Below are 23,089 nucleotides of genomic sequence, written 5' to 3'. Positions count from 1 at the left end.
TAATCATGTATTATATTAATAGTTATTATATAATTAGACAACATGTTGTAGGGGGAAAAAAAGCTCTAATTTGGGAGACTACAGATTTGAGTTTTAGTGTCTTCTCTTACCCTCCCAGTAGTTCCTGCGATGGTAGAGCCTTAGATAAGAGATAGGACATTGCCATTGAAATAGGAATAAAATAAAAATGATTAGGTCAGTGCAGGTGAGTTTGTGACTGTGTATTTGGAAACTTAAAGTTGTTCATTATGGCTGTACTTAAGAAGGATCAAGTGAAGTGCATCTTTCATTCCTCTCAATTCTAGGGTCACATAAGCAATGTAATTCCTGTACCGTGCTATATTTTGCTTGACCTTTTACCATCCTTATCCCAAAGCCAGTTGACCCTTTTCATCTCACTCCTCTTCCTACACAGTAATATCAGTGTTGTTTGTAAATAATTTTCTGAGAAAGAAAATATGGGAGATGGAATATGGGGGCTATTTTATTTCGTATGGATAATCTGAAAAAATATCCTTAGGATATACTTTAAGATATAACTGCATACATTGATGGAAGACAAAATGATGTAGTAAAAAATACCCTGGAGGGTAGACTTAATTCTGATTGTGCAAATTAGTTTTGTAACCTTAGGCAGATTGCTTCATGATGTGTAAAATGAAGGGGCTTGTGTTGGATGGCTTTAATTGGCCCTTCTTGCTGTAAGATTCTACAGTTCCATAAGAACTCTTCCTGGGCAAAGTTTTGTTGACTAAAGAATAACCACTATATTGTCTACAGGATCCCGAAGTAGATGCTGAACTACTCTGCTGTTTTGTTTGTTGTTTCTGCTCTTCTTTTACTTATCAGTCACCCCCAAAATGAAGATATTTTTGTGGCTTTTATTTCAGGTGCCCTAATGCATGAGTTATCAAATGATGGTGCTCGTAGACAGTTCGAATTTTACCTGGAAGAAATGATTCTGCCTCTCATGGTAGCTAGTGCCCAGAGTGGGGAACGTGAATGCCACATAGTGGTGCTTACAGACGATGATGTGGTTGATTGGGATGAAGAGTATCCACCACAGATGGGAGAAGAATATTCACAAAGTAAGTCCTGTGGCATATTTTCTCTCTCAAATCATCACAGATTTTCTCTTTATCTTTTACAATATTGATCAAAGGACAGTTTTTATAAAGAAAGTATGTTGAACTCTTACTTATACCAGGAGTTGGCAAACTACAGCCTGTGGGCCAAATCCAGCCTTTTGCCTGTTTTTATAAACAAAGTTATATGTATTGTCTGTGGCTGCTTATGCGCTACAATGGCAGAGTGGAGTAGTTGGAATGAAGACCGCATGGCTAGCAAAGCCCAAAGTGTTTACTATCTGGCCCTTTACAGAAAAAGTGTACCCGCCCATGTCATGCACAGAAATGGTTTGCTTTTTGTTGAGTATCTGGATCTTAATGATTTTTTTTCTTTGCATTTAGAAGCATCCAAGAGAAGTAGATCCTGAAATAGTAGATAATAAAAAAATAAGTTGTTTTTTTTAGATGAATTTCTATGTGTATATAAAATGAGAAGCTTCAACTCAGTGATTGCAAAGATGACTTTAAGTTCTAAGACATTCCTTTTTTAATGTCATAAGTGTTCCTGGAGGATAACAGTGACCCTTCCGAAAAGCTTTGCAGAACTTTAGGTATTTCTGACCAAAACGGCACATCTTGAGCAGCAGTGACTAACTTTTTTCTTATTGCGCTTCCAAACCTTTTCTGATTAGAACCTTTTGATTTTTTTTTTTCTGTTAGAAAATTTATCTCATATTGGTTTGGTTTTGTTTTCATGGTGAACCCAATCTAGTATTTTTGAACAGCTTCATAGATTGAGAAAAAGAGTTAAAAGAATGATTTGAGGAGCTAGGTAAAATAGCCCAACATCTTGTTCTGTCCTCCAGTCTGTGTTGACTCGGTAAGGATTAGGGTTTAAGTAAAAAGTACACGATTATAGAAAGTATGGAGCCCTTTAAGCTCTGATTTTTCCATTTTACTTACCCTTTTCTAAAAATAAAGCAGACTAAGTGGTATTCTTTTTTATTTTAATTCTAAAGATTTTCATTAGATTACGTTATCGTAGCGCTTTTCAGAATTTACATTGAGACATTTCCTTTGCATGATACACTTGAACAACTATTCTGACTCTTCTGTGGACAGTTAGAATAATAAAATGTTACTATTTCCTCATTCCTAGGCTCTTTGCTGACAATGGTTTTCTATAATAATATGTGGAATAAAAAGTTGAACAAAGCACAGGAAAAATAAAAGGTTACCAAAAATCAGAAGAAATACACTAAATCATTTTCTGTGTAGAAAAAGGAATGAACAAACTTTTACTTTTCAAAAAGTTTGACTCCGAGAGAGTAGAGCCAGCTGTAGAGCACAGAAATGATATTATGGTGATACAGGAATAATAATAGACCTGGGCTTTTCCTTTTTAGTTATTGAGCTTTTCATTTCAATGTTTTTTGGTTTGTTTTTTGTTTCTTACCTTAAACATTGAAGCTTAAAAGGACTGGAAACATTTTTACTCAATTTGTCTATAACTATGTTTCATTTTGTGCCAAGATGTTCCAATGTAAAGAAGATACATTTGAGTAGACAGAGATGAGATAGTCTCTTCAGCCTGATTTTCCTAAATGTGACATTATACCACCACCCATTCTGAGATGTCAAAAAATCTTTATCTTAAAATAATATCAGTAGTCTTAAGGATGTAGTAATAATCACAAATTTACTCCATGAGTAGCTTCTGTATACGTTTTTTTCCTTTTATTGGCTCTTAAACCAGCATGTTTGGTTTGTGAGTGTGTTTTTCTTTTTTTGAAAAAACCTTTGCAGTTCACCTTTTAAGGGAGATAACTCCACCTGAAAGAGAGAAGGCGAGGAAGGTCCATCAGTCTAACTCCCTGAAGTGCCCAGCACATTTGGAAGACTCAACATGTTGTCAGTGGAATGTCTGTCCTTTGCAAAGCCAGTTTGCTCTAAACAGACTAACCTAGGCAGAACATGCTCGAATCTGCCATTTTTAACATCTATATTAAATGGGACTGTTCGCCTGAATGGAAAACAGTTTGTGGGGTGGGCCTTTGTTTTGGGGGAGTTATTAATAGTTGCTCAATCCATGAAATGCAAGATGTATCCATTTTGTACTTTCTGACAAGGCAGTTTTTTCCCCTCCAGATGAGGCCTTGTAGGCATCAGAGCAAAGTCCTTTACTTTGCCTGCTTGATAATCATGTGATACCTTTTTTTTGGTTCTCTTTATTTGAAGAAATTGGGGCAGATCCCATTCCAATAAGTTTGTATATGATATATCTTTCAGAAGGAGATTCTTCCTATGGATTGGGTTATCTGATTGGTTATTAAAGCTTTTCTTGTTTCAACTTATGTAGACATTTGCTTATGTATTAACTGTACTGAATTGTCCTGTCATGTTGGCTAGTCATCCTTTGGCATCACTGCATCCATTATTTGGGCTTTTAGGGCTGTCAGGCCCCTTTGATGATCAAGATAAACTTGAGTCATCTCCAAGTACTTTGATTTTAATAAGAAAATATTTTTGTCTCTTTGTTTCCAGTTATTTATAGCACAAAATTATATAGATTTTTCAAGTACATTGAAAACAGAGATGTGGCCAAATCAGTTTTGAAGGAGAGGGGTCTTAAGAAGATTAGATTGGGAATAGAAGGTAAGACATTTTCACTATTTTCTATTAATTTTCTTTTGAAAAAAGCAAGGTTAAACAACTGGATCCCATTGAGAATATAGTTTGACTATTTTGAGAAAAATTCAGACAAATGATTACTGAATGCTCATGCAGTAGACATATAAATAACAAAAATCAGCTTCCTTTATCTGAGATGATAAATAGAAGGCCATTAGAAATTATTATTCATTCCATAAGATCCCTAGCAATATTGAGATATGAATTTGTCTTTTCTGCCGTCGCCCGACTTAATGCATTTTTGACTAAGCCCATGGAGTGTGTTTGGCACGCATGTGTGTATATTCCCGTAAGACTGACAGGACTCTGCCTAGTAGTGATCGTGATCAAAGCTCAACAGAATTAAAATCTAGTACTTTCTGAAAATTCATGTAAAAACAGTGCTAGTAGCTTACTAGTGTCTTAAAGTATAATAGCTTATTTTCAAATTAAATTGAATTGCAAATATACTTCATCTTAAATGCATACTTTTTAGATTGCTTTTTACTTTATGATTTAAATGAATTTTTGTCAGATGCTTCTTTTATTTTAAAGTGTCCTTACTAAAAACAAAATATCTTCTTTGGCATACCATAGTAAAGGGTAAAGACTGCTTGTGTTCAGAGCCTATGATTTAATAGCTGTATGACCTTGGCCAAGGCACTTTACTTCTCTTTGCCTTCGTTTCCTCATCTAAAATGGGAGCATTAATAAGTACTTTATAGGGTTATTGTGAGGACAGAATGAGTTAAAATAGGGCCTAGCACATAGTAATTTCTGTGTTTGTGATGGTGATAACGAAGATTGTGGTGTTCAGATCAATGACCAGATAAGCTTCTGGAGATCGCTGTAATGGGCTACTGAGACATATGGAAGAATGACCAGAAACAGGGTCTTTGTGGGAAGGGGAGGAAACTTTGGGCTTAAAAAAGAGGACACATTAGCTTCACCAGTATGTCCCCTCTTCTGTGATTTTGCAAACGATGGGATTTAGCTGTTTCCTTTCAGAGCTAAAGAGAAGGTAACTGGAGGGAGCTACTTTAGATGAGTGGGCAGGGGAGCAGTTATTTGATCTGAAGCCTGATGACAAGTGGGTTGGAACTAGATTGTAAAAAATAAAGCCTTATATACTGTGCTGAGGAGGATGGACCTTCCTCTTTAAGCATGAGGGCGTCATTGGTAGTTTTAAAGCAAGGATGTAATATGATTACACCTGTGTTAGAGTGGTGATTCTGTGTGGAGGGCAGAGTGGAATACACTGAGATGGGAATTTTAAAGACTTTTAATAGTCCAAAAGCAATCAAGGACAAGGGAATAATAGAGGGTAGAAACCTTTCTGATCTCTACTGCTGCCCTTCAGCTGGTAATTGAGTGGAAGTATGAAACGAAGAAGACATTCCACAAAAGGTCCTTAGAAGGTATTTAGTCCTTGCCCCTGTTCCCCCTCACCTCAACCACATACACACGCCACACGTGGCTAAATATACTAGCTACCTACGATGCCTACATAACATCCTCCTATGCAAGAATCCGTAATTGAGTCCCTACTATGTGAGGCCTTTGTATTTTTTTCTGATTCTAACTATGGTCTAACTACGGCCTATGGGCCAAATCCAGCCCATTACCTGTTTTTTATAAATCAAGTTTTATTGGAACATAGACATGCTCATTAATTTATGTATTGTCTGTGGCTGATTTCACTTTACAACAGCATAGTTGAGTGGGTGTGATAGAGACCATATGGCCTACAAGCCTGAAATATTTACCGTCTGGCCCTTTACAGAAAATGTTCACCAGTACTTGGTCTAAACTAGCAATTCGTGCTAGTGGGAAGGAGAGAAGGAACTTTTGATAGCATCTAAGGAAAGTATGTCTTCAGAGAAATTGCCTTACTAGTAAATGACTGAAATTTTTCCGAAACCAGGATGGTTGTTACCAGTTGTTACTCTTCAGTGGTTATCATCTAAGATGAGGAAGATATAATTAATTAGGGAAAGCTGTGTTGACTGAAAAAAATGCACAACCTGAATGTTCAGAATTATGTTTTATTTGGTGGCCTTACTGAGGACTATAGCCTGTGATACAGCCTCTCAGACAGCTCTGAGAAACTGTTCCAAAGAGGCAAGGGAGGAGCCAGGATATATAGGAGTTTTTGCTGGAAAAAAAAAAAAATCAGAAGATTACTGCTCATCACAAAAAAACAGACATCTCAAGTTAATGATTTTAGCGCCTCTCTATGTTTGGGGAGGTGCAGGAGTCTAGGCTTGTTGCAATTATTCCTTTAATACGCATCTTAACTGTCTAGGGCCAGTATCCTGTTTTTCTCCATCCTGAATTCCCCTCAGGAGCATCCTTGGGTGGGGGTGGCTGCAGTGGCTGATGGCTTGATGGCCGCAACATCCTTGTTTACTGACATGGCAAGCAACGTTTTTTTTTTGTCCACAGCTGCTTTGGCCATTGGCAGTTTGTCCATTGCCAATCTAAATGAACTGCCTGGTTGTTGGGAGTAGTAACATTTAAATGATATAGGGGTTAAAATATTGGCTTTGCTGACCTAGGTGCAGAAGTACCTGGAATTAGCGAAGCTGGAGAGTTCTACGGCTCCTTGTCACTTAACAGTAAAAAGGAAAGAAAAACCCAGAAAAATATGAAGATGAGATTTACGTTTAAAGAAAGTAGAAGGCTACGGGGACTTCCCTGGTGGCGCAGTGGTTGAGAGTCCTCCTGCCGATGCAGAGGACACGGGTTCGTGCCCTGGTCCGGGAAGATCCCACATGCCGCGGAGCGGCTGGGCCCGTGAGCCATGGCCGCTGAGCCTGCACGTCCGGAGCCTGTGCTCCGCAATGGGAGAGGCCACAACAGTGAGAAGCCCATGTACCACAAAAAAAAAAAAAAAAAAAGTAGAAGGCTAATACTGCAGTAAGTTGCAGGCCTTGAGGCCAGATAATCCTGCGAAAGGAAGGGTTCAGGGATATTAAGGATATACAACTAGAGACCATGATGCACTAGATTACATACCATTGTATTAGGGACCCAGCCCCTCCATGCTTTCCGCATGTTATTCTGGTAGTTGGTGGATGGTGGGAGGTTTTGTGAATTACATCAGTAGAATTTCAGTTTCTTGCTGTTGAACTAATGACCAAGGGGATAGAATATTGAATTCCCTTCTTTGTTTTGTTTGTTCAAGAACTACAGTAACCCTCTTTAGGTTAAATTGGGTGAGGAATGTGGGGACCCATGTGGGTGTGCATACATGTGTGTGTGCGTATCCTCAGTTTTTAAAACCTCCCTCTCCTTCAGGTTATCCAACCTACAAAGAAAAAGTAAAGAAAAGGCCTGGGGGCCGCCCAGAAGTGATTTACAACTATGTCCAAAGGCCCTTTATTCGAATGTCTTGGGAGAAGGAAGAAGGAAAGAGTCGGCATGTAGACTTTCAGTGCGTAAAGAGTAAATCTATCACCAACCTTGCAGCAGCTGCCGCAGACATTCCCCAGGACCAGCTGGTGGTCATGCACCCAACTCCTCAAGTGGATGAGCTGGATATTCTCCCTATCCATCCCCCTTCTAGCAACAATGACCTCGATCCTGACGCACAGAATCCGATGCTGTGATGGTGATGTTGCTTGAAACCATAGCATGCTACTCTTCGCAGTGACGCTGCACTCTCCTCATCCTGCACTGCAAGGCCACTCTCTGCACTGTGAGATGCACAGATGTTTAGGATATTGCAGTGTAGACTTTTTTAAAGACCAAAGGTAGCTGAATGGTTTTTTAAGTGAGTACAACTCTAGCATCTTGAGGTTCCAGTTATATAAATGTATTTGTTTACCGGTAGGTTTGTGGAATTGGTTCTTTGTATGGGGGACAGTCCTTTTTCACACATCTAGATCTTTTCAGAAGTGGTGGAAATTGGCAGCTGGGGTACTTTCAGTCTAGGTTGATATTCATCACACCCCAGATAAAATGTAGAATATTATATAGTTGCACTTTATATATGGTGGTTAAGTGGAACTGTTCAAGCCATTTTTATAGTTGTGATGCACAATATAATTTAAATAAGTGCTTCTATCAGAGTATACTTTCAGTGAAATGTGTATAGTTTGCTGCCCATGATGAGCAAAAAATGAGTATCATTGGGCTTATTTGAATGATTAGGATGAGATTCAATGCCCATATCAGTTATCTCCAGTGCCGTTTTCATCCTTTTCAAGTGAGTCACATGCAGGGAGTGTGAACATCAGGTGGTTTATTATCCAGTCTGCCTTACCCTTAATCTGTTCACAGATATTTATTTACTAATGATTTTTTTTGAGTTATGGGATAGGAAGATGAAGTGTTTGCTCTTCATTTACTAAATGATTGTAAACTCGTTTTTCATCAAAATAAAATTCCATTGTTTTAATGTTTCTGATCTTTATAACCACCTTGACCAGATTTTCCATCTCATAATTAGCAGATATCCTGTCTTGTTGGTGTCAGTATAACTAGAAACCAGGTAGCTCAAGGAACTCCAGTTTGGTATATGTGTGATGAGGCACTTATATTCCCCACTAATTATAAAATATAAATCCAAAACATTGTTAGAGCTGAAAAGGGAATATTTTCATTTTCTAGCCCAACTGATATGAAGGATGAAATACCTTTACTAGGTCCTACAGTAACCTTAAGTAAGTTTCAGAGCCAAATTCTGACACCGGTTCAGTGTTTTCTCCATTATACTGTGATGTTCTGCCTAGCAAATTTTTCATGAAAATGTTTTTGTTTTGTTAATATTCTGTGGCCCAATTCATGAAGAAATCAGAAGTATTTAGGTGCTTTGGGTCCAGGGTCACTTACTGTTTGAAGCCATACAGCTGTGAGTAGTAGAGGAGTTGTACATTAGAGAAGCCAGTCTGTTCTATCTAATCTTGATTTTGTAAAATTTCAGAGGATTTGCAGTTTGTGTTTAAGCAGTAACATCTTTCTTTGCTCTCACAGAAACTGAAATTACAGTATAGCAAAAATACAGTACAGCTAAACTAGTTACAGGGAAATTATGTATGCCCTAGAATTGTTATGAAGGCCAGAAAAGCACTGTAAATGCTTTTGGTGTGGCTCATCCTTAAACACACACCCACCATGGAAAATTGATGAGCCAGCCCTGTGGCATTTTTTTCCCTGCAGGATTTTTCTAATTATTTGAAATGTGAACAATATTTATAGAACAAGGGAAACATTTATTAAAAATATTTAACTAATACATTATACTTTAACCCATATTTATAGTAAAGGATTCTTACAAGGAAGAATAAACGGTTTTATGATACAATTAGTATAAGAAATATCCACGTGGGGAACTTCTTTGTAGTGTAAAAACACCATACATCTGAAATGACCATCTGCATATAAAAGCTACCAATGATGCTTCTGTGCACAATGATTGATTAAAAAATTCAACACAAACAGAATCCAAAATATACAATTAATGCAAGCTATCCACAGCTAGCCCAATAATCATCAATGATGAGGAAACACTGGAGCAGGCTTAGTTCCACTTTGTCTGAAGTTACACATAGTAAGATTGACTTGTATCAATGGCTCTGAGATGGCTTTTATGAAGACAGTACATAAAAGCTGTTCTCTCCTTATCCGGTAAGCTTCACAGACTGTATAACTCCATCAGTAATGCACTTTGATACTGTAGCTGTCGCCAAAGCAACATGTAGTGTTTACAGCGGCCATGGCAAGTCGCTAAAGTCAACAGGACCACCGAGCCCAGCATCTGCTTCCAAGAGGCTCATTATGACAGCCATTGCTGCTTCATCATTACTGGGACTGCTTGAGCCTTGATCATTGTCTATCATATCTATGCCTATGTGAGGGTTCTCACCTGTGCAAAGAGATGAAGACTGGTCAGTGATAATACCAAAGCATGTTTAACTTTAGTAAGCGGTTCCTAAGCACACTTTTAATAAGAACGTTATACCTAACAGTAGGGTGAGAAGGATGAGAGAGGCTGCTTTTTTGGGGGGGTGGGTTGCCATATTTCTTTTTAACGTTGGTGTTTTTCAGAGGGAAGACCCAACTTTTTAAGAAGAAAGTACTTAAAATTCAATGAAGAGTATCAAGTATGAGTTGACCTCATTTTAATATTCTGATATAACCAGTTATAAGGAGAGAATTATTACAGAAGGAACAAAATAGGAAGATAGAGATTAGGGGAAAAAAGATCTAGAAAGCTAAGTAGAGAAAAAGATGGGTGGGGTGGGAGAAGCAAACTCTTCATTGGCTTAATGACTTTTAATACCCTCTGAAATGCTTACTGATGACCCTTTTAGGCTTTATCTGAACCTGCATGGCTCTCCCTCCGAAGAGATTATGTTCCACACATTGGGAGAAAGCCCATGTCCAGGGCGCTGTAGCCTCTTGAGTTCGAGGGACAGACCTGGACCCCAGCGAGAATCCAACCATTAAACTCAACTTTGAAGTAAAGATTTAAACAAATTTTAAACCTTTACTTTGTTCTTATCAAGTTTACCTAGAACTGGTTTGTTTTTCCAGTTCAGTTCTTAAAACTGACTTTATGCCACATGTTTTTTTGCAAGCTGTTTGCATTGGAAGTGAATAATAATGCTACTTACCAAGAATAGAAGAGCTATCAGAATATGGATAACCTGGGTTCTCCTGAGCCTGCCCTGGTAGTAGGCCACTGGAAGGAATGTCTGGAGTCCCTCCATTTAAAATCTACAAACAAAAGTAAAGTTTTCTCATCATCAGCAGTTTCAATCAGTATTTTATGCAGTGTCACCAAGAAAATGAAGCATGTTGAAAAGAGGAAGGTGGGGAGAAAAAGCTTCAAATGGCTTCAGTTTCTTATCGGATGATTTCACAGCAGAGACTCTTAGGAATGGTCACAGTAAGGGAAAAACCTCTCCCCCAGACTAGTCTTCTCTTTATTGGATTCAGCCCACACAGGCAATTTAAAGGCTGAATAAAATCCCTAGAGCATTCACATGTTTAAGGCCAAGGACTAAACCTCAGGGAGCCCAGCTGGGCAGGTCCCCTGTAAGGGAGGAAAACTTCTTACAGCAACAGATGTTGCTGAAGAAGAAAGGGCTGTTACACTGTGAAGAGACACAGCTCTGAGGAGTCGCAAATGAACAACAAAACACTAGAATAAATCATCACTATAGTTATACCACAGATGCCAACATTAGTAACCACCGGTTTAAGTTCTTAAGAGAGGCTACTGAGAAGTATTATTACCACTCCTCAGTAGCAGAACTCTGTCTCCCCCAACTCCCCACCCCCCATGACTGAGTCTCATAGAAAAGCACCTTTGAGAAGTATTTGGATGTAGGTGCGGAAACAGTTTGGTAGAAGCTGGGATTTCAGGAGAGGCAGTGATTTCAGGCCTTGCCAGTAGATGGCATTACAACCTTATCTCCGCAATTCAACTTTTTGAAGAGACTCTCAAAAAGACTTTACACTCTAAAAATTATTGAGGACTCCAAAGAGCTTTTGTTTATACAGGCTATATTTGTCAATACTTACTATATGTGAAGTTAAAGCTAACACATTAAAAAATATAATAAAACTATTACACATTAACATGAATAGCATTTTAATGAAAAAGAACTATTTTCAAAAATAACGAAAAGTTAGAAGTGTCATTTTACATTTTTTGCAAATCGAATGTCTGGCTTAACAATTTAACTAGATTCTCATTTGCTTCTCCATTCAGTCTGTTTAGGTATGTTGTTTGAAATACATATCTGAAGGAACCCTGGCCTCTCATAGATAGGCAGTTAGAAAAGGGAGGTATATTTTAACAGCCTTTTCAAATAATCGTGGTATTCTTTGATATTACATCAAAACTCAGCAAGCTGAAGTTTCTTAAAGATTAGTTGCAATGTGGAGTTTGAAACCATATCAATGAAATTTTGATACTCTTATGTTGAAATCCATTGGTGTATCTAGGCAATTAGGATGGATCTTTTTTACCTTTGCATGATTTTGAAATATCTTACATCAGTCATTTGGAAAATACTGGTTCACTGAGTTACGTGGATCTTCCAAATGTGGACACACTTCATTGTACAACATCAAAACATCACCACTGTTAATATTACCTACATCAGAAATATCTTAAGTTTTGGGAAGCAGTCAAGCTCAAAGTAGCAGACACAAGTTTTCCCCAAAATTCTGATTTTTGCCTGAAAGCTAAAATTTTATCACTGTCAGTTGTTTTCTTTGAAGTCGCAGGTTCATTCATTTTCAAGAAAATGTACACTAAATACCCAAGTCTGAAAAACCATAGTTTGCGACAGTAAAAATGGTTTCCTATGAAAAAGGTGATTGGGTTCGGTTTATAACAAACAGTCGCACAAGTGCTTTTCCTTGAGATAACATCATACTTTGTGTGCAGCACAAGTGCTTTATGCACACTTCCCATTTTGTAACAGTTTTAAAAAGATTTACTCAAGGATTTTATAAAATTATTTTACTGCTTTATTAAGGACATTCTTAAATGAAGCTGGCTTTTAAATTTATTATTTTATTGTGAGTATATGGTGGTGAAATACACTGTCAGTACATTCTGGTGCCACGGGCTTGATTTTTGTAAAAGCACCAGCAGTCTTACCCAACATTGCTTTTTCACTATCAGTTCACATATCAACACAGTGAGAAAAAGCTGTTTAGCATTATTATGAAAATACATTTGACCATGCAGACCCCTGAAAAGATACCCTCTCCCTAACACCACCAAAAGACCACAGATGACATTTAGGGAACTGCTGCTTTATCTCACCCTGCCTTGGTACTTCTGGATGTCCAGAGTCTCCTGGAACCTATGAGGCTCACTAAGCCTCCTCTTTTTATTATATTTAGGCAGGCTAAATGGCTCATTTTTGGACCTGCCAATTTTGAAAGTGACTGGGAAGGGTTGGAAGCCTGCGGCCACCTTTACTTTTGTGGCTTTGGTACACTATTTAATGCTGTCATTTTTAACTCCATCTTGTTTAGATGCCTTTCTTATAAGGTCCTGCTGCTGATGACTCAGAATACATTCAGAATTTCTTCTCAGACCCACTTTCATAAGCCCAAAGAAAACATTTTTCAAAAATGCCTCAAAAATACTTGGGGCTTTGTGATGCAGAGTATACTTTTAGATCTCTGGCATTTGTTGGTGTGAAAAGAATCAGAAGTCAAGAGACCTGAATTTAGTTTGGGGCCATACTTACTAAATTCTGGGCTAGTCATGTAACATTTGGTAGCCTGGATTTTGTCACCTATGAGGTTGTGAGGATAGATGAGAGATTGTATATGGAAGTTCCCTGAGTAATATTTAAGCACTGAACTGGAGTGATGACCTTCCAAAATAGAGTAGGGGGATTCTTGGTACCAGGAAATCAAGTGCCTAAAAGTTGAACTGAGACACAAAGAAGGGGATACCGTGCTAGGGAGATGGTAGATCCAGTATGGAGGAAGGACCTAGCGGTGTAACAGAACAGAGCTAAGAGCTCAGCCTGCGAGCCAGGGGGGAGGGGTGTGCCCAGCCCAGACTTCATCTGTCAGTACTATCTTCTGAGTCATTACCGAAGGCCAGGCACTTTCACATATATACTTTCATAAGAGGACTTCATGTGCAAAGATGCTGGCTGCCCTAACCTATGTTAGCCGCATTATAGAGAAATCTAAGGCTTAAAAAATTGTATAGGGCCACATAGCCAGCACATGGCAAGGCTAGGCTTCAAACCCAGACCCATTAATTTATTGGCTTTCAAACCTTTTTGGGGGAAGCAAAACCTTTTTTCAAATAAACACTTTTACAGAAGAGTCATTTTTCAGAAGTAAAGCTTCCCTAGAAGCAGGAGTCTTCCTACCTTGTCTTCCTCATCACCTGCCCCTCGCCCCAATCCCACCTGGCAGCACCACAGCTCCTGGTAACCTGAGTCTCTGAGGAGCCCAGTTTTGGAAACCCATGTCCTGCTTTTGATACAGTTTGTGCCCTATGTAAATTACTCATATTCTTTCTCTGTGTACATGTCTTAGGAGATAGGGGAAGGAAGACTATGTCTCAAGATGCTGGCCTTTGCAGCAGCCTAACCTATGTTAACATCAGACACTATAGATTTATGATTTACAATCAACATTGGCCTAGGCTTGTAAATTCTCTCATCAGCACTAAAGATGAAAACAGATTATTGGTTTCTAAGACTATAATATAGTCTTCTGGCCAGTTCTTCATGAGGGCTGGCGACTGATAAACTACTTGTACTCAATGCTGTCCCATCGTAGGAAACCCAGGCAGATACCTAAGTATTCTGCAACTGCAAAGGCATGACTTGCCTTCCGAAGGACTGCTGGTGGTATCACTGTTTCCAGGACCTGCACTAGACACTAACAGTATTTTCTCCCTTGAAAACTCCTGGCAGAGAACTAGACAGTTTTAGGTACTCACTAACCCTTCCCTCACGGGAGCTCTTGAATTCCTCCCTCCATACAATGGACTGATAGCTCCCCAATCCTTAGAAAGATCTCTTTCTGCCTTCCCCCACTCACATGGGATAAATCCTCTAACAATGTCAGCAAGGCTCCCTAGCTCCACTGGTATGCTTTGTACCTCACCTAACACAGATGCATTTACTTCAAGGAGGAAAAAAGGGCCCTACCTGTTTCAGCAACCACAGTTATATACTCCCACTTCCAGTATTTCAGAACTTGGGCAAGAGCTCTCTGGATGAAGAAGGGCCTTAGTCTAAGAGTCATCAGCCCTACCTTCTTGCCTCCTGGAGAAGAGGCATCAGGGGGAGGTGTACTTGTGATGTTCAGTGGGCTGGAGCCACAGCTGGAAGGCGATGACCCTCTTATCCTGTCAGAGAAAAGAGGAGTTAGTTACATTGCCTTTCCTTTTTTTCATTGGAGTGTGTGTGTTTTGTTGAGGGATGGGGGTGAGAAGAAGGATGAAGATCTAGAACAGGGATTGGCAAACTTTCTGTAAAGGGCTAGAGAGTGATTATTTTAGGCTCTGTAGGCCATGTGGTCTCTCACAACTACTGAACTCTGCCACTGTAGCCTGAAAGCAGCCATAGATGATATGCAAGTGCATGGATATAGCTGTGTTGCAATAAAACTTTATTTATAGGTGATAAGCTGGATATATCCCATAGGCACCTGATCTAGAACACAGATCCTGGAGGCAAGCTTCTCACTGACAAAGCCCTTGGATTAGGGTTTGGATTTCAGGTTTGTGAATTTCAAGTAGGTGGCCAGTTTCATTTGCTCACAGAATCCAGATCTCAGAGTTGGTGGCATTCTATCTTTGATACAGTGAACTAGAATCCACAGCAGATGACTTATTCTCTACCCTACAAACACTGCTTAGCTAGCGACTACTCAGGAAATGGAGGGTGCTGCAGTGGTTTCAGCCCCACCTAGAAAGTGGCCTCAAGTGAGCAGTCGCCATTGTCATCTTCTAAGGCAACAGGTGATGAAAATGGGTCCAAGCCTTCCTCAGCTAGCTTATTTCTCAGCATAGTAGGTTTACAGAGGGAAAGACTTAGAGCTGTAAATCCACATAAACTCTTGTCAAGCTGAAGGACCTCAGCAAAGGAAGCCATGACCTGGCACCGCAGCTAGAGTTTAGGGAAACTTGAATGGCAGCTGCGTGACCACCAGGCTCTTAGCACCTACATGGATGATTGCAGCTTCTGGGTCTCCCAGGGACCCCTCCACTGCCTGGCAGTCTTAGCTTTTGGCCTGTACTGCCTAATTCTGTAATTTGTGAGTAAACAAGCTCTCTCTCTCTCTCTCTCCTGGATCATAGGCTTCTGAAAGGCGGGATACAACTAAATACCAGGTGTTCTTCACCCACACAGATGACTACTAATTGCTTACTGAAAAATTGTTGAATGTCTCCCATTTTTCCCTACCTACATCTACGGAACCACTGTTTCCCCAGCTTCCCTATCTTAGAATTGCCTTTTCGTAGTTACTTATTTCATTTTCAATATCTAGTCCTTAAATTACTGATTTCTCTTTTGGACACTACTATCACTGTAAGGTCGGCCTCATTCCTGGTTTGTTAAGCATGCTTACCTTCATCTCTTCCTATTCCAATCCAACTTCCACGATGCTTATTTTTTTTGTTTTTTTGGGGTGTTTTTTGGCTGTGCCCCGCGGCATGTGGCATCTTAGTTCCCCAACCAGCGATCGAACCCACACCCCCTGCACTGGAAGCACGGAGTCATCACCATTGGACCACCAAGGAAGTTCCCAGCATCCACGATGCTTATTAACACACCACTTTGGACACCTGCTCAGCATCCTACAATGCACAGGGTCTTCCAATTTTCATCCAGTCTCAACTGTTCAACATCATTTCTTAGAACTCTTAGCAATCTCCCATCACAGCTCTGTGGTTCCTTTCTACAAAGAGGCTGCCAAGGTAGATGGCCTGCTTTTTGTGTCCTGAATACAGCACTCACACGCCCATTCCAGCGTGTGCCTGTCTCTTCTAGAAGGAACACCCAACATTCATCATAAAACCCAGCTAAGGCCAAGTTCAAACCGTCCTCCCTTGCTTGCTTCAGCCCATGCACTCTCCGTTTTTTCTTTTATCATAAAGAAAACAGGCTTCGCAAAGATTGTAAGACCTTTGCGTTCAAGGACTGTCTTATACTGTCCTTGGATGGTCTCGAGCAAAGCACAGGGTATGCCGGGACTGATCAGCACCAGATTATCAGTGCACACTGCACCCACACCTTCCTGAAGTATCTTCAAACAGCCACATCCGTCATTCCTGAAGGGCTGGAACAGAACTGTGCTGTTCTGTTATCCCACTGGGATAAGAGCCCCACTGTGGCCAATTAGAAAACAAGGCCAGCCTCCAATTCTCCTGAGAGAATCAATCCAGTGGCAGCAGGGATCCTATGATTATGTTCCATTAAGTTTGTATGCCTGAGGACCTGGTTACCACCCTCTCCATTGCCCAAATTCAAATGGACTTATAATTACTGCTTCCCTCTCAATGACTGTTCTTAAAGACTTAATTAACAATTTTTGAACACTCGCTACATGTCAGTTCTAGGAACTTTCCTGAGTTCTTTCACAATCCTAGGGCAATTTCAGGGAGATAGATATTGCCTCCCTTTTATGGCTGAAGTCAACAGAGTCCAATAAGTTAAATGAATCTCCTAAGCAGAGGCCTAGGACTCAACCCCGATAAACTGCTTCAGAGCTTCTTCTCTTTCATATGGAACAGGAGTTCCGCCCAAGGGAGCTTCTATTACTAGCTGATTTGCTTGGTCTCTATTACTAACCCTAGGCAACTTTTTGACTGGAAGAAGCTAACGTTTTGTTAAGGCCCAGATCAAGGCAGTTCACAGCTCTGCTCCTGCAGTCCTGTAATGTTAGTGTTCATCTACCCACTGGGAAGCTCCTTGGGTCATATACAAAGTAATGAGAAAGTTGAGCCTCCCAGAGTTCCATTTAGCTCTGGCCTGTTTGGGTTTAGCTTCCTTATTTAAAGGCAGGATTTCTCAGTCTCGACACTACTGACATTTTGGACTGAAAAATTCTTCCTTAGGGGTCAGGGCTTGGGAGGGCTGTCCTGTGACTGTAGAATGTTTAGCAAGCAGCATCCCTGGTCTCTATCCACTGGATGTTTAGCAACAACCTCCCACTCAGTTGTGACAACCAAAAATGTCTCCAGACATCAACAAAACATCCCTTGGGGGGCAAAGTGCCCTGGGGTTGAGAACACTGGTTTAAGGGAACAACTAGGTGTTACTTGCCTGTGGATTTCCATGATTTCCTCAGCAATCATTCGACCTATTTTTCCTGCCCCAGCCCTGGTTCCCCCTGGAATCCCTGGAACAGTGGGGTGGGTCCTCTTTGGGCCACCTACAACAGAGGAATCTGAGAGTGGGAAAGGGGAAGAAAGCAGAGGGAGAAATGCTATTATGTGTTAAATTAAATCCACTTCATCCCATGATCCACTTGAAGTTAAAGCTTAGGGTTGTGCCCTGAGGGACATGAGAGCCAGAGCTTGTCAGGAAAAGGCATTCCGGCAGGGAAAAGCTCAGGTTTCCTTCCAGGATCAGAGATGTTGATATTAAAGCTTCTAATTCCTCATGCACTCAACATATGCTGGCCGAAAGCCACTGGGCTGCACACCAGAGTCACAGAGATAAGTCGGCATCCCTGCCCTCAAGGAGCTCACAGTCTAATGGGGAGACACACAAGATAAACAATGGCTAGAACAAACTGCGATAAGTTTTACAGGTCAGCAAGAAGCACCCAACTCATGCAGGGCCAGGTGCAACCTCCTGGAAGAAATGAACTCTGAGCTCAGTCTTGAGAGAGGAGCATAAAGTAGGTTGGCAGAGAGGTAAGGAGGGGAAAGCACTCCAGGCACAGCAACCAGTGTATGCAAGAGCACTGAGGCAGGACACAACTTGGGAGACTACGCCAAGAAACTCATTACAAATGAGGATGGAGGAGTGACAGATGAAACTGAGAGGCAGGTACCAGTCAGACCGTGAAGGGCCTTGGATGCCACACTAACAGATTTGAACAGTATCCACAGGGGACAAGGGGCACCGAAGTGCTTGACACAGAAAAACACAAGTTCACCGTGTGGAGAATGAACCGCAGTGGAGGACGCGGGCGCAGAGGAGGGCAGGGCGACTAGAGTTGGGCAGTTATCTGCAGGAAGCCAAGCAACAGATGGGGAGGGTGAGGTAGCAATAGTGGGGTTGGAGAAGTTTAAAGAGAAGGGACAGGAGTGTGTGTTTTGATATAATGGGAGAGGTAGGAGTCACGGTTTCTGGCTTAACCGACCAGACTGTGGGTGAGGGTGTGTGCAGAGAACCCATCTGGATGTGCGGAGTTATAGGTGCCTGTGGGACTCCAGGTGGCTTCGCCCAGGAGGCCGCCGGAAAGGCAGATCTGGAGCTCAGGAATGAAACCGGATGTAGGATTCATCGATGCAGAGGCAGAGGCTGAAGCCATGCAAGAAGAGGCCTGAGGAAGCAGGAGTCAGGTGCGGAGCGCAGCGGCCAAGGCCGAGCCGGGGGAGGGCCCCGCCGGGTACAGCACACCCCGGTGCTGACAGACACCCTCCTCCCACCACGGGATCCCGGCAGCCATCCCCGAGAGCACTTCACATCGCAGCCGCTGGGAAGCCAGGGGGAGGAGAGCACAGGCAGCAGGAGCTGCCCTGTCAAGGCTTCCGGGGTCCAGGCAGCCTCAGCAAAGGTACAAACAAGTTCCCGGCATTCCAGGCTCAACAGAGAAAGTAAGATGACAGCGTCCTCAGTGATCATCCCCGCGAGGCCTCCCTTGTTCCACAGAAGATGGTGGCCGGGGACCCCAAATACCGGGGGCTCAGGGATGGGGGCCACGAGCAGCTTCTCAGGGGCAAGCCCAGACGTCCCGGCGGCACATAGTTACCTTCTCCAGAGGGCAGCGTGCTGTCCATGCTGCGGGGGGATGCTGTGGGCTGAGGGAAGCTTGGGTCCCCGCCTTCCAGGACGTTGGCTCTGTGAACATCCCAGCAACAAGGAAACGTGAGTCAGGCCTGCTCAGAACTGTGCACCTTTCACCTTGGCCAAGGTGTACGGTGTCCACTCTGGACCTGGACAGGCCACGAAATGAAGTGTCTGAGCGGCTCACAGGTCTCCTCACTGTCAGAGGACACGATGGACAGCACCCCGGCCTCTGGCCTCCCTGGTGCAGGTGGGGCGCAGTCCAGCGGAGGTGGCGACTGAAGCAGCCCACTGCCGGCCCCAGCCCCTCGATCGGCTCCGCCTACAGGTGGGGGGTTTGGACCTCATGGGGAAGGAGATGTGGGGAGCAGGCCAAAGAGGAGGGCCTTCCCTTCCCTGCTCACCCAGCAGGTGGCAGCCTTTGAGGGGGCATTCCAGGGGCTCAGATCCTCGCCCCTCCTCAGCCAAAGCCAGTATGGGCTGGTGAGCCTCTCAAGGATTACCAAGCCTTCCCTCCATAGTGATACCAGTGGCTGCCAGGCCTGCGGAACGCAAAGGCTTTACCGGGTAGGAAACGCTGCTGTCTCCGGCAGCAATCCCACCAGCCGGGGCCTCAGAGGTATGAGTACTGAAGCTCATCCCTCGTTAACCACCTTTTGGCTTCCGCCAGTCCCAAGGCTTCACAGGATATCAGCAAGACGGCAGTAAAGGATGCAATACTGGCTGTCACCTGTACCCCCTTTCCCAGGTAAGGGGCCCAAGGCATTTCCCTGTGAAGCAAGGGAGCTTCTGATATACGAAAAACACTTACAAAACAACGGTGTTGGTGGAGACAATGTATTCTACTTCCTTGGTCCAAGGGTTCATGAAACTGAACCACCGACTCCGTAGTGTGATGAAAGAACCATCTTTGATTTTAAACTTATAGCAATTAGTTGTAATCTTTTCTCTTGTCTGTAAAACTGCAAATACAAAGAGACCATGAACATCATTGTTTCCTCAGACAAATGCATTAAACTAACCAAATCCTAAGTGCGCTCGGGCTCCGAGGCCGTCCCTCCTTAATGAGCCATGGGAGCTGGCGCTTCAGAGAACAGGCTGTTTCTGAGGGTCTGACTCTGAGCCTTCCAACCTGCCACTGTTCTTCAGAGTGTATGAAATGAAGGCTCTGGGAATAACTGACTGCATTCTAGACATCTAACTGGAATCAGCTATGAAGTAAACACCACACAACGAGAAGGCACTGTCCAAAGGGCCCATGTTATTTCCCCATCACAAAGCCTGAAGGCAGTACAGCATTTTTAGGACATTTGGATTCAGAGAGGTCACTCACCTATGGAAACCTCATTCTTTCATGTAACAAACATGTAATGAGCATCTTTCATGTGCCAGGCACTGGAGGTAAAAGAGGAGACAGGATGTGACTCCTGCCCTCAGGAGAGGCAGAGGAGATCAGTCTTGAGGGATGAATACAAGTCTGCCAAGGGGAGAGAGGGAAGAACCCAGCACTGCCCGAGGAGTGGCAGGCCTGGTAGGGCAGGGAATGGAGAGATGGTCAGTGTGGCTGGAGCACAGGCCTCTGCAGGCGGAGATGGGGGCGGGGTAAAGCTGGGGAGGTGGGTCAGGGCCAGAAGGTGGAGGGCCTTTTGAATGCCTGCAAGGGTGATTGGGCTTGAGTCTAAAGGCAGGAGGTTTTAAGCATGGATGTGACATTACCAGGCTCGATCTATCAGAGCATAAATGGGATAGTGACGGAAGATGGACTGCGGACGGAAGCGAGTGGGGAGGCCTGTTAGGAGTCCGTCACGATTATCAGGTGGGTACAAGGGCTGAACCAGGGTCTTGGCAGTGGAGGTGGCAGAAAGGGGCCTCTTTGGAAATGCATGTCTGAGGTGAATGAACAGTTCTGATGGAGGAAGAAGTAAAGGAGGGAGTCGATGTTGGTCTCCATCTCAGGAGGCTACACATTGGGCCATGCCATTAATCAAGAGGGAAATGTAGGAGGCGATGCAGGGTTTTGCAGAAAAGAATTGGGTCCGTTTGGGCCATACGAAACCTTTGTAGGGTCCAGATAAATCCTCTGAACAAGAGATGCCTTCCGGAAATTGCCCTGGCCCAAGTATAGAAATCTGCTAGGCAGTGGGGTAGGGGGTTATCCGTAAGGGGCTAGATGGGGCTGGGCGAAGCAGAAGCCTCCTCTCCTCACAGATGTCTTGGCCTGAAGACTCCTGGGCTGGTTGACTCCCACGTCACAGAGGCAGATTTCTCTGTGAGGTTACGTGGACTAGTCTAGAAGCAGGGGGGGGCACTTTAAACTTAAGACCTGTTGTACAACCCAGCTTACCTTGCCTATGACATTCTGCGAGATGTCCTATGTCATCTTGGTGAAAATATTCGTAACATGAGGTGCCTAGAAGTTCTTGTGGTAAATATGCCAAAATAGCTGTTGCCCTAAAAGGGAATTTTTTTTAAAAAAAGAAAAAGCCATTCAGACGATTAACAGCATCTCTGCACCAGCTGAATCCCGCTACAGCCAGTGAAAACAAGGTCAAAGCCGGGTGGGTTCAGAGGGCTTACTACATGGGTTTTGTTTTTTTCTCATGAAACTGACTTTAATCAGGGCTATAAAAACAGAGGGAGGGCTTCCCTGGTGGCGCAGTGGTTGAGAGTCCGCCTGCCGATGCAGGGGACGCGGGTTCGTGCCCCGGTCTGGGAAGATCCCACATGCCGCGGAGCGGCTGGGCCCGTGAGCCATGGCCGCTGAGCCTGCGCGTCCGGAGCCTGTGCTCCGCAACGGGAGAGGCCACAACAGTGAGAGGCCCCACGTACCACAAAAAAAAAAAAACAAAAAAAAAACAGAGGGAAAGAAAGCAAAGAATCCTTTCAAAGGGGCTGTTAGCACAAGATATCAAATTTTAGGAGGTTTAAAAGTAGTAACTGTATTAGATAAAAATGTGGTCGAACTCTAAACTCCAGGGCAAAGCTTCTCCAATTTACCGGCTGCTTTTTAGCAGGATGACCAAACACCAGACGCTCCAGCAGCGGGGCCCACAAGGACCTTGAGAGGTGGCCGCCTCCTTTTCCAGTATTTAGTGACTATTATCTAATAGCCAGAAAAATTACTACCCTGTGAATACTCTTAAGGAGGCAGCAGAGAACAGTGGAAATTTGGGGACATCTGGGTTCTTAGCCCAGGTCTACTGCCGATGGGTTGTGAATTCTGGAGAAGGCCAGGCTTCAGGCTGAGTCTCAGTTCAACCACCATAAAAAATGAGACTGGACTAGATCAGTGTTGTCCAGAAGAACTTTCTGAGAAGACAGAAATGTTCTACCTATGTGGGAATAGAATCTAAAAAAGAGTGGATATATGTATATGTATAACTGATTCACTTTGCTGTACTGTAGAAACTAACACAACATTGTAAGTCAACTATACTCCAATAAAAATTAATTAAAAAAAAAAAGAAATGTTCTGCATGGATACCATTAGACACATGTGTCTGCTAAGTACTTGAAATGTAGCTAGTGAGCCTGAGGAATTGAATTTTTAATTTAATTTAAATTGATTAAATTAAAATTAAATTGCCATATGGGGTTACTATAGCAGATGACTGACTGTATTGACAGCTCAGGACTAATCTTTTCCGAGTCCCACATGCCAGAATTTCAGTCACAGTAATTAATGGTCCTGGAACCTTCCATGGATTCAGATAGTATACTATGCCTACTATTTCTCTTTTAGCCATGGACATCAAACCACCCCACTTCATTGTCTCTACATGCCAAAGAATGACATGGAGAAAAATCTCTGTATTTATGATGATAACCCACTGGGTCTCATTGTTCATCAGATACACCCATCATTTCCTTCTCTCTATC

At 42.6% G+C, this 23,089-nt stretch overlaps 2 protein-coding genes across 20 annotated transcripts in view; one reads left to right on the top strand and one right to left on the bottom strand.

Annotated features, from left to right (window-relative positions):
* BTBD10 (BTB domain containing 10) overlaps positions 1-8,143 on the top strand; it is a 71,875-nt gene extending 63,732 nt beyond the window's left edge. For all 10 annotated transcript variants that reach the window (XM_060018532.1, XM_060018534.1, XM_060018535.1 and 7 more), the window contains 3 exons: positions 891-1,088; positions 3,612-3,722; positions 7,038-8,143. In XM_060018532.1, coding sequence (XP_059874515.1) covers positions 891-1,088; positions 3,612-3,722; positions 7,038-7,348 — 620 coding nt within the window. In that variant the 3' untranslated portion in view covers positions 7,349-8,143. The remainder of the gene's footprint in view (positions 1-890; positions 1,089-3,611; positions 3,723-7,037) is intronic.
* A 134-nt stretch (positions 8,144-8,277) lies between these two features.
* Positions 8,278-23,089, bottom strand: part of BMAL1 (basic helix-loop-helix ARNT like 1) — a 104,390-nt gene continuing 89,578 nt past the window's right edge. For 7 of the 10 annotated variants that reach the window (XM_060018515.1, XM_060018520.1, XM_060018519.1 and 4 more), the window contains 7 exons: positions 21,555-21,661; positions 20,022-20,172; positions 19,176-19,264; positions 17,516-17,639; positions 14,499-14,592; positions 10,358-10,460; positions 8,278-9,606 (listed from right to left, as the gene is read on the bottom strand). In XM_060018515.1, coding sequence (XP_059874498.1) covers positions 9,446-9,606; positions 10,358-10,460; positions 14,499-14,592; positions 17,516-17,639; positions 19,176-19,264; positions 20,022-20,172; positions 21,555-21,661 — 829 coding nt within the window. In that variant the 3' untranslated portion in view covers positions 8,278-9,445. The remainder of the gene's footprint in view (positions 9,607-10,357; positions 10,461-14,498; positions 14,593-17,515; positions 17,640-19,175; positions 19,265-20,021; positions 20,173-21,554; positions 21,662-23,089) is intronic. The other 3 variants (XM_060018522.1, XM_060018523.1, XM_060018524.1) reach the window with 1 other exon arrangement.

The sequence above is a fragment of the Delphinus delphis genome, chromosome 8, assembly GCF_949987515.2.
Source record: "Delphinus delphis chromosome 8, mDelDel1.2, whole genome shotgun sequence".
NCBI classification, from domain to species: Eukaryota; Metazoa; Chordata; class Mammalia; order Artiodactyla; family Delphinidae; genus Delphinus; species Delphinus delphis.
This window is presented reverse-complemented; position numbering and strand designations above follow the sequence as displayed.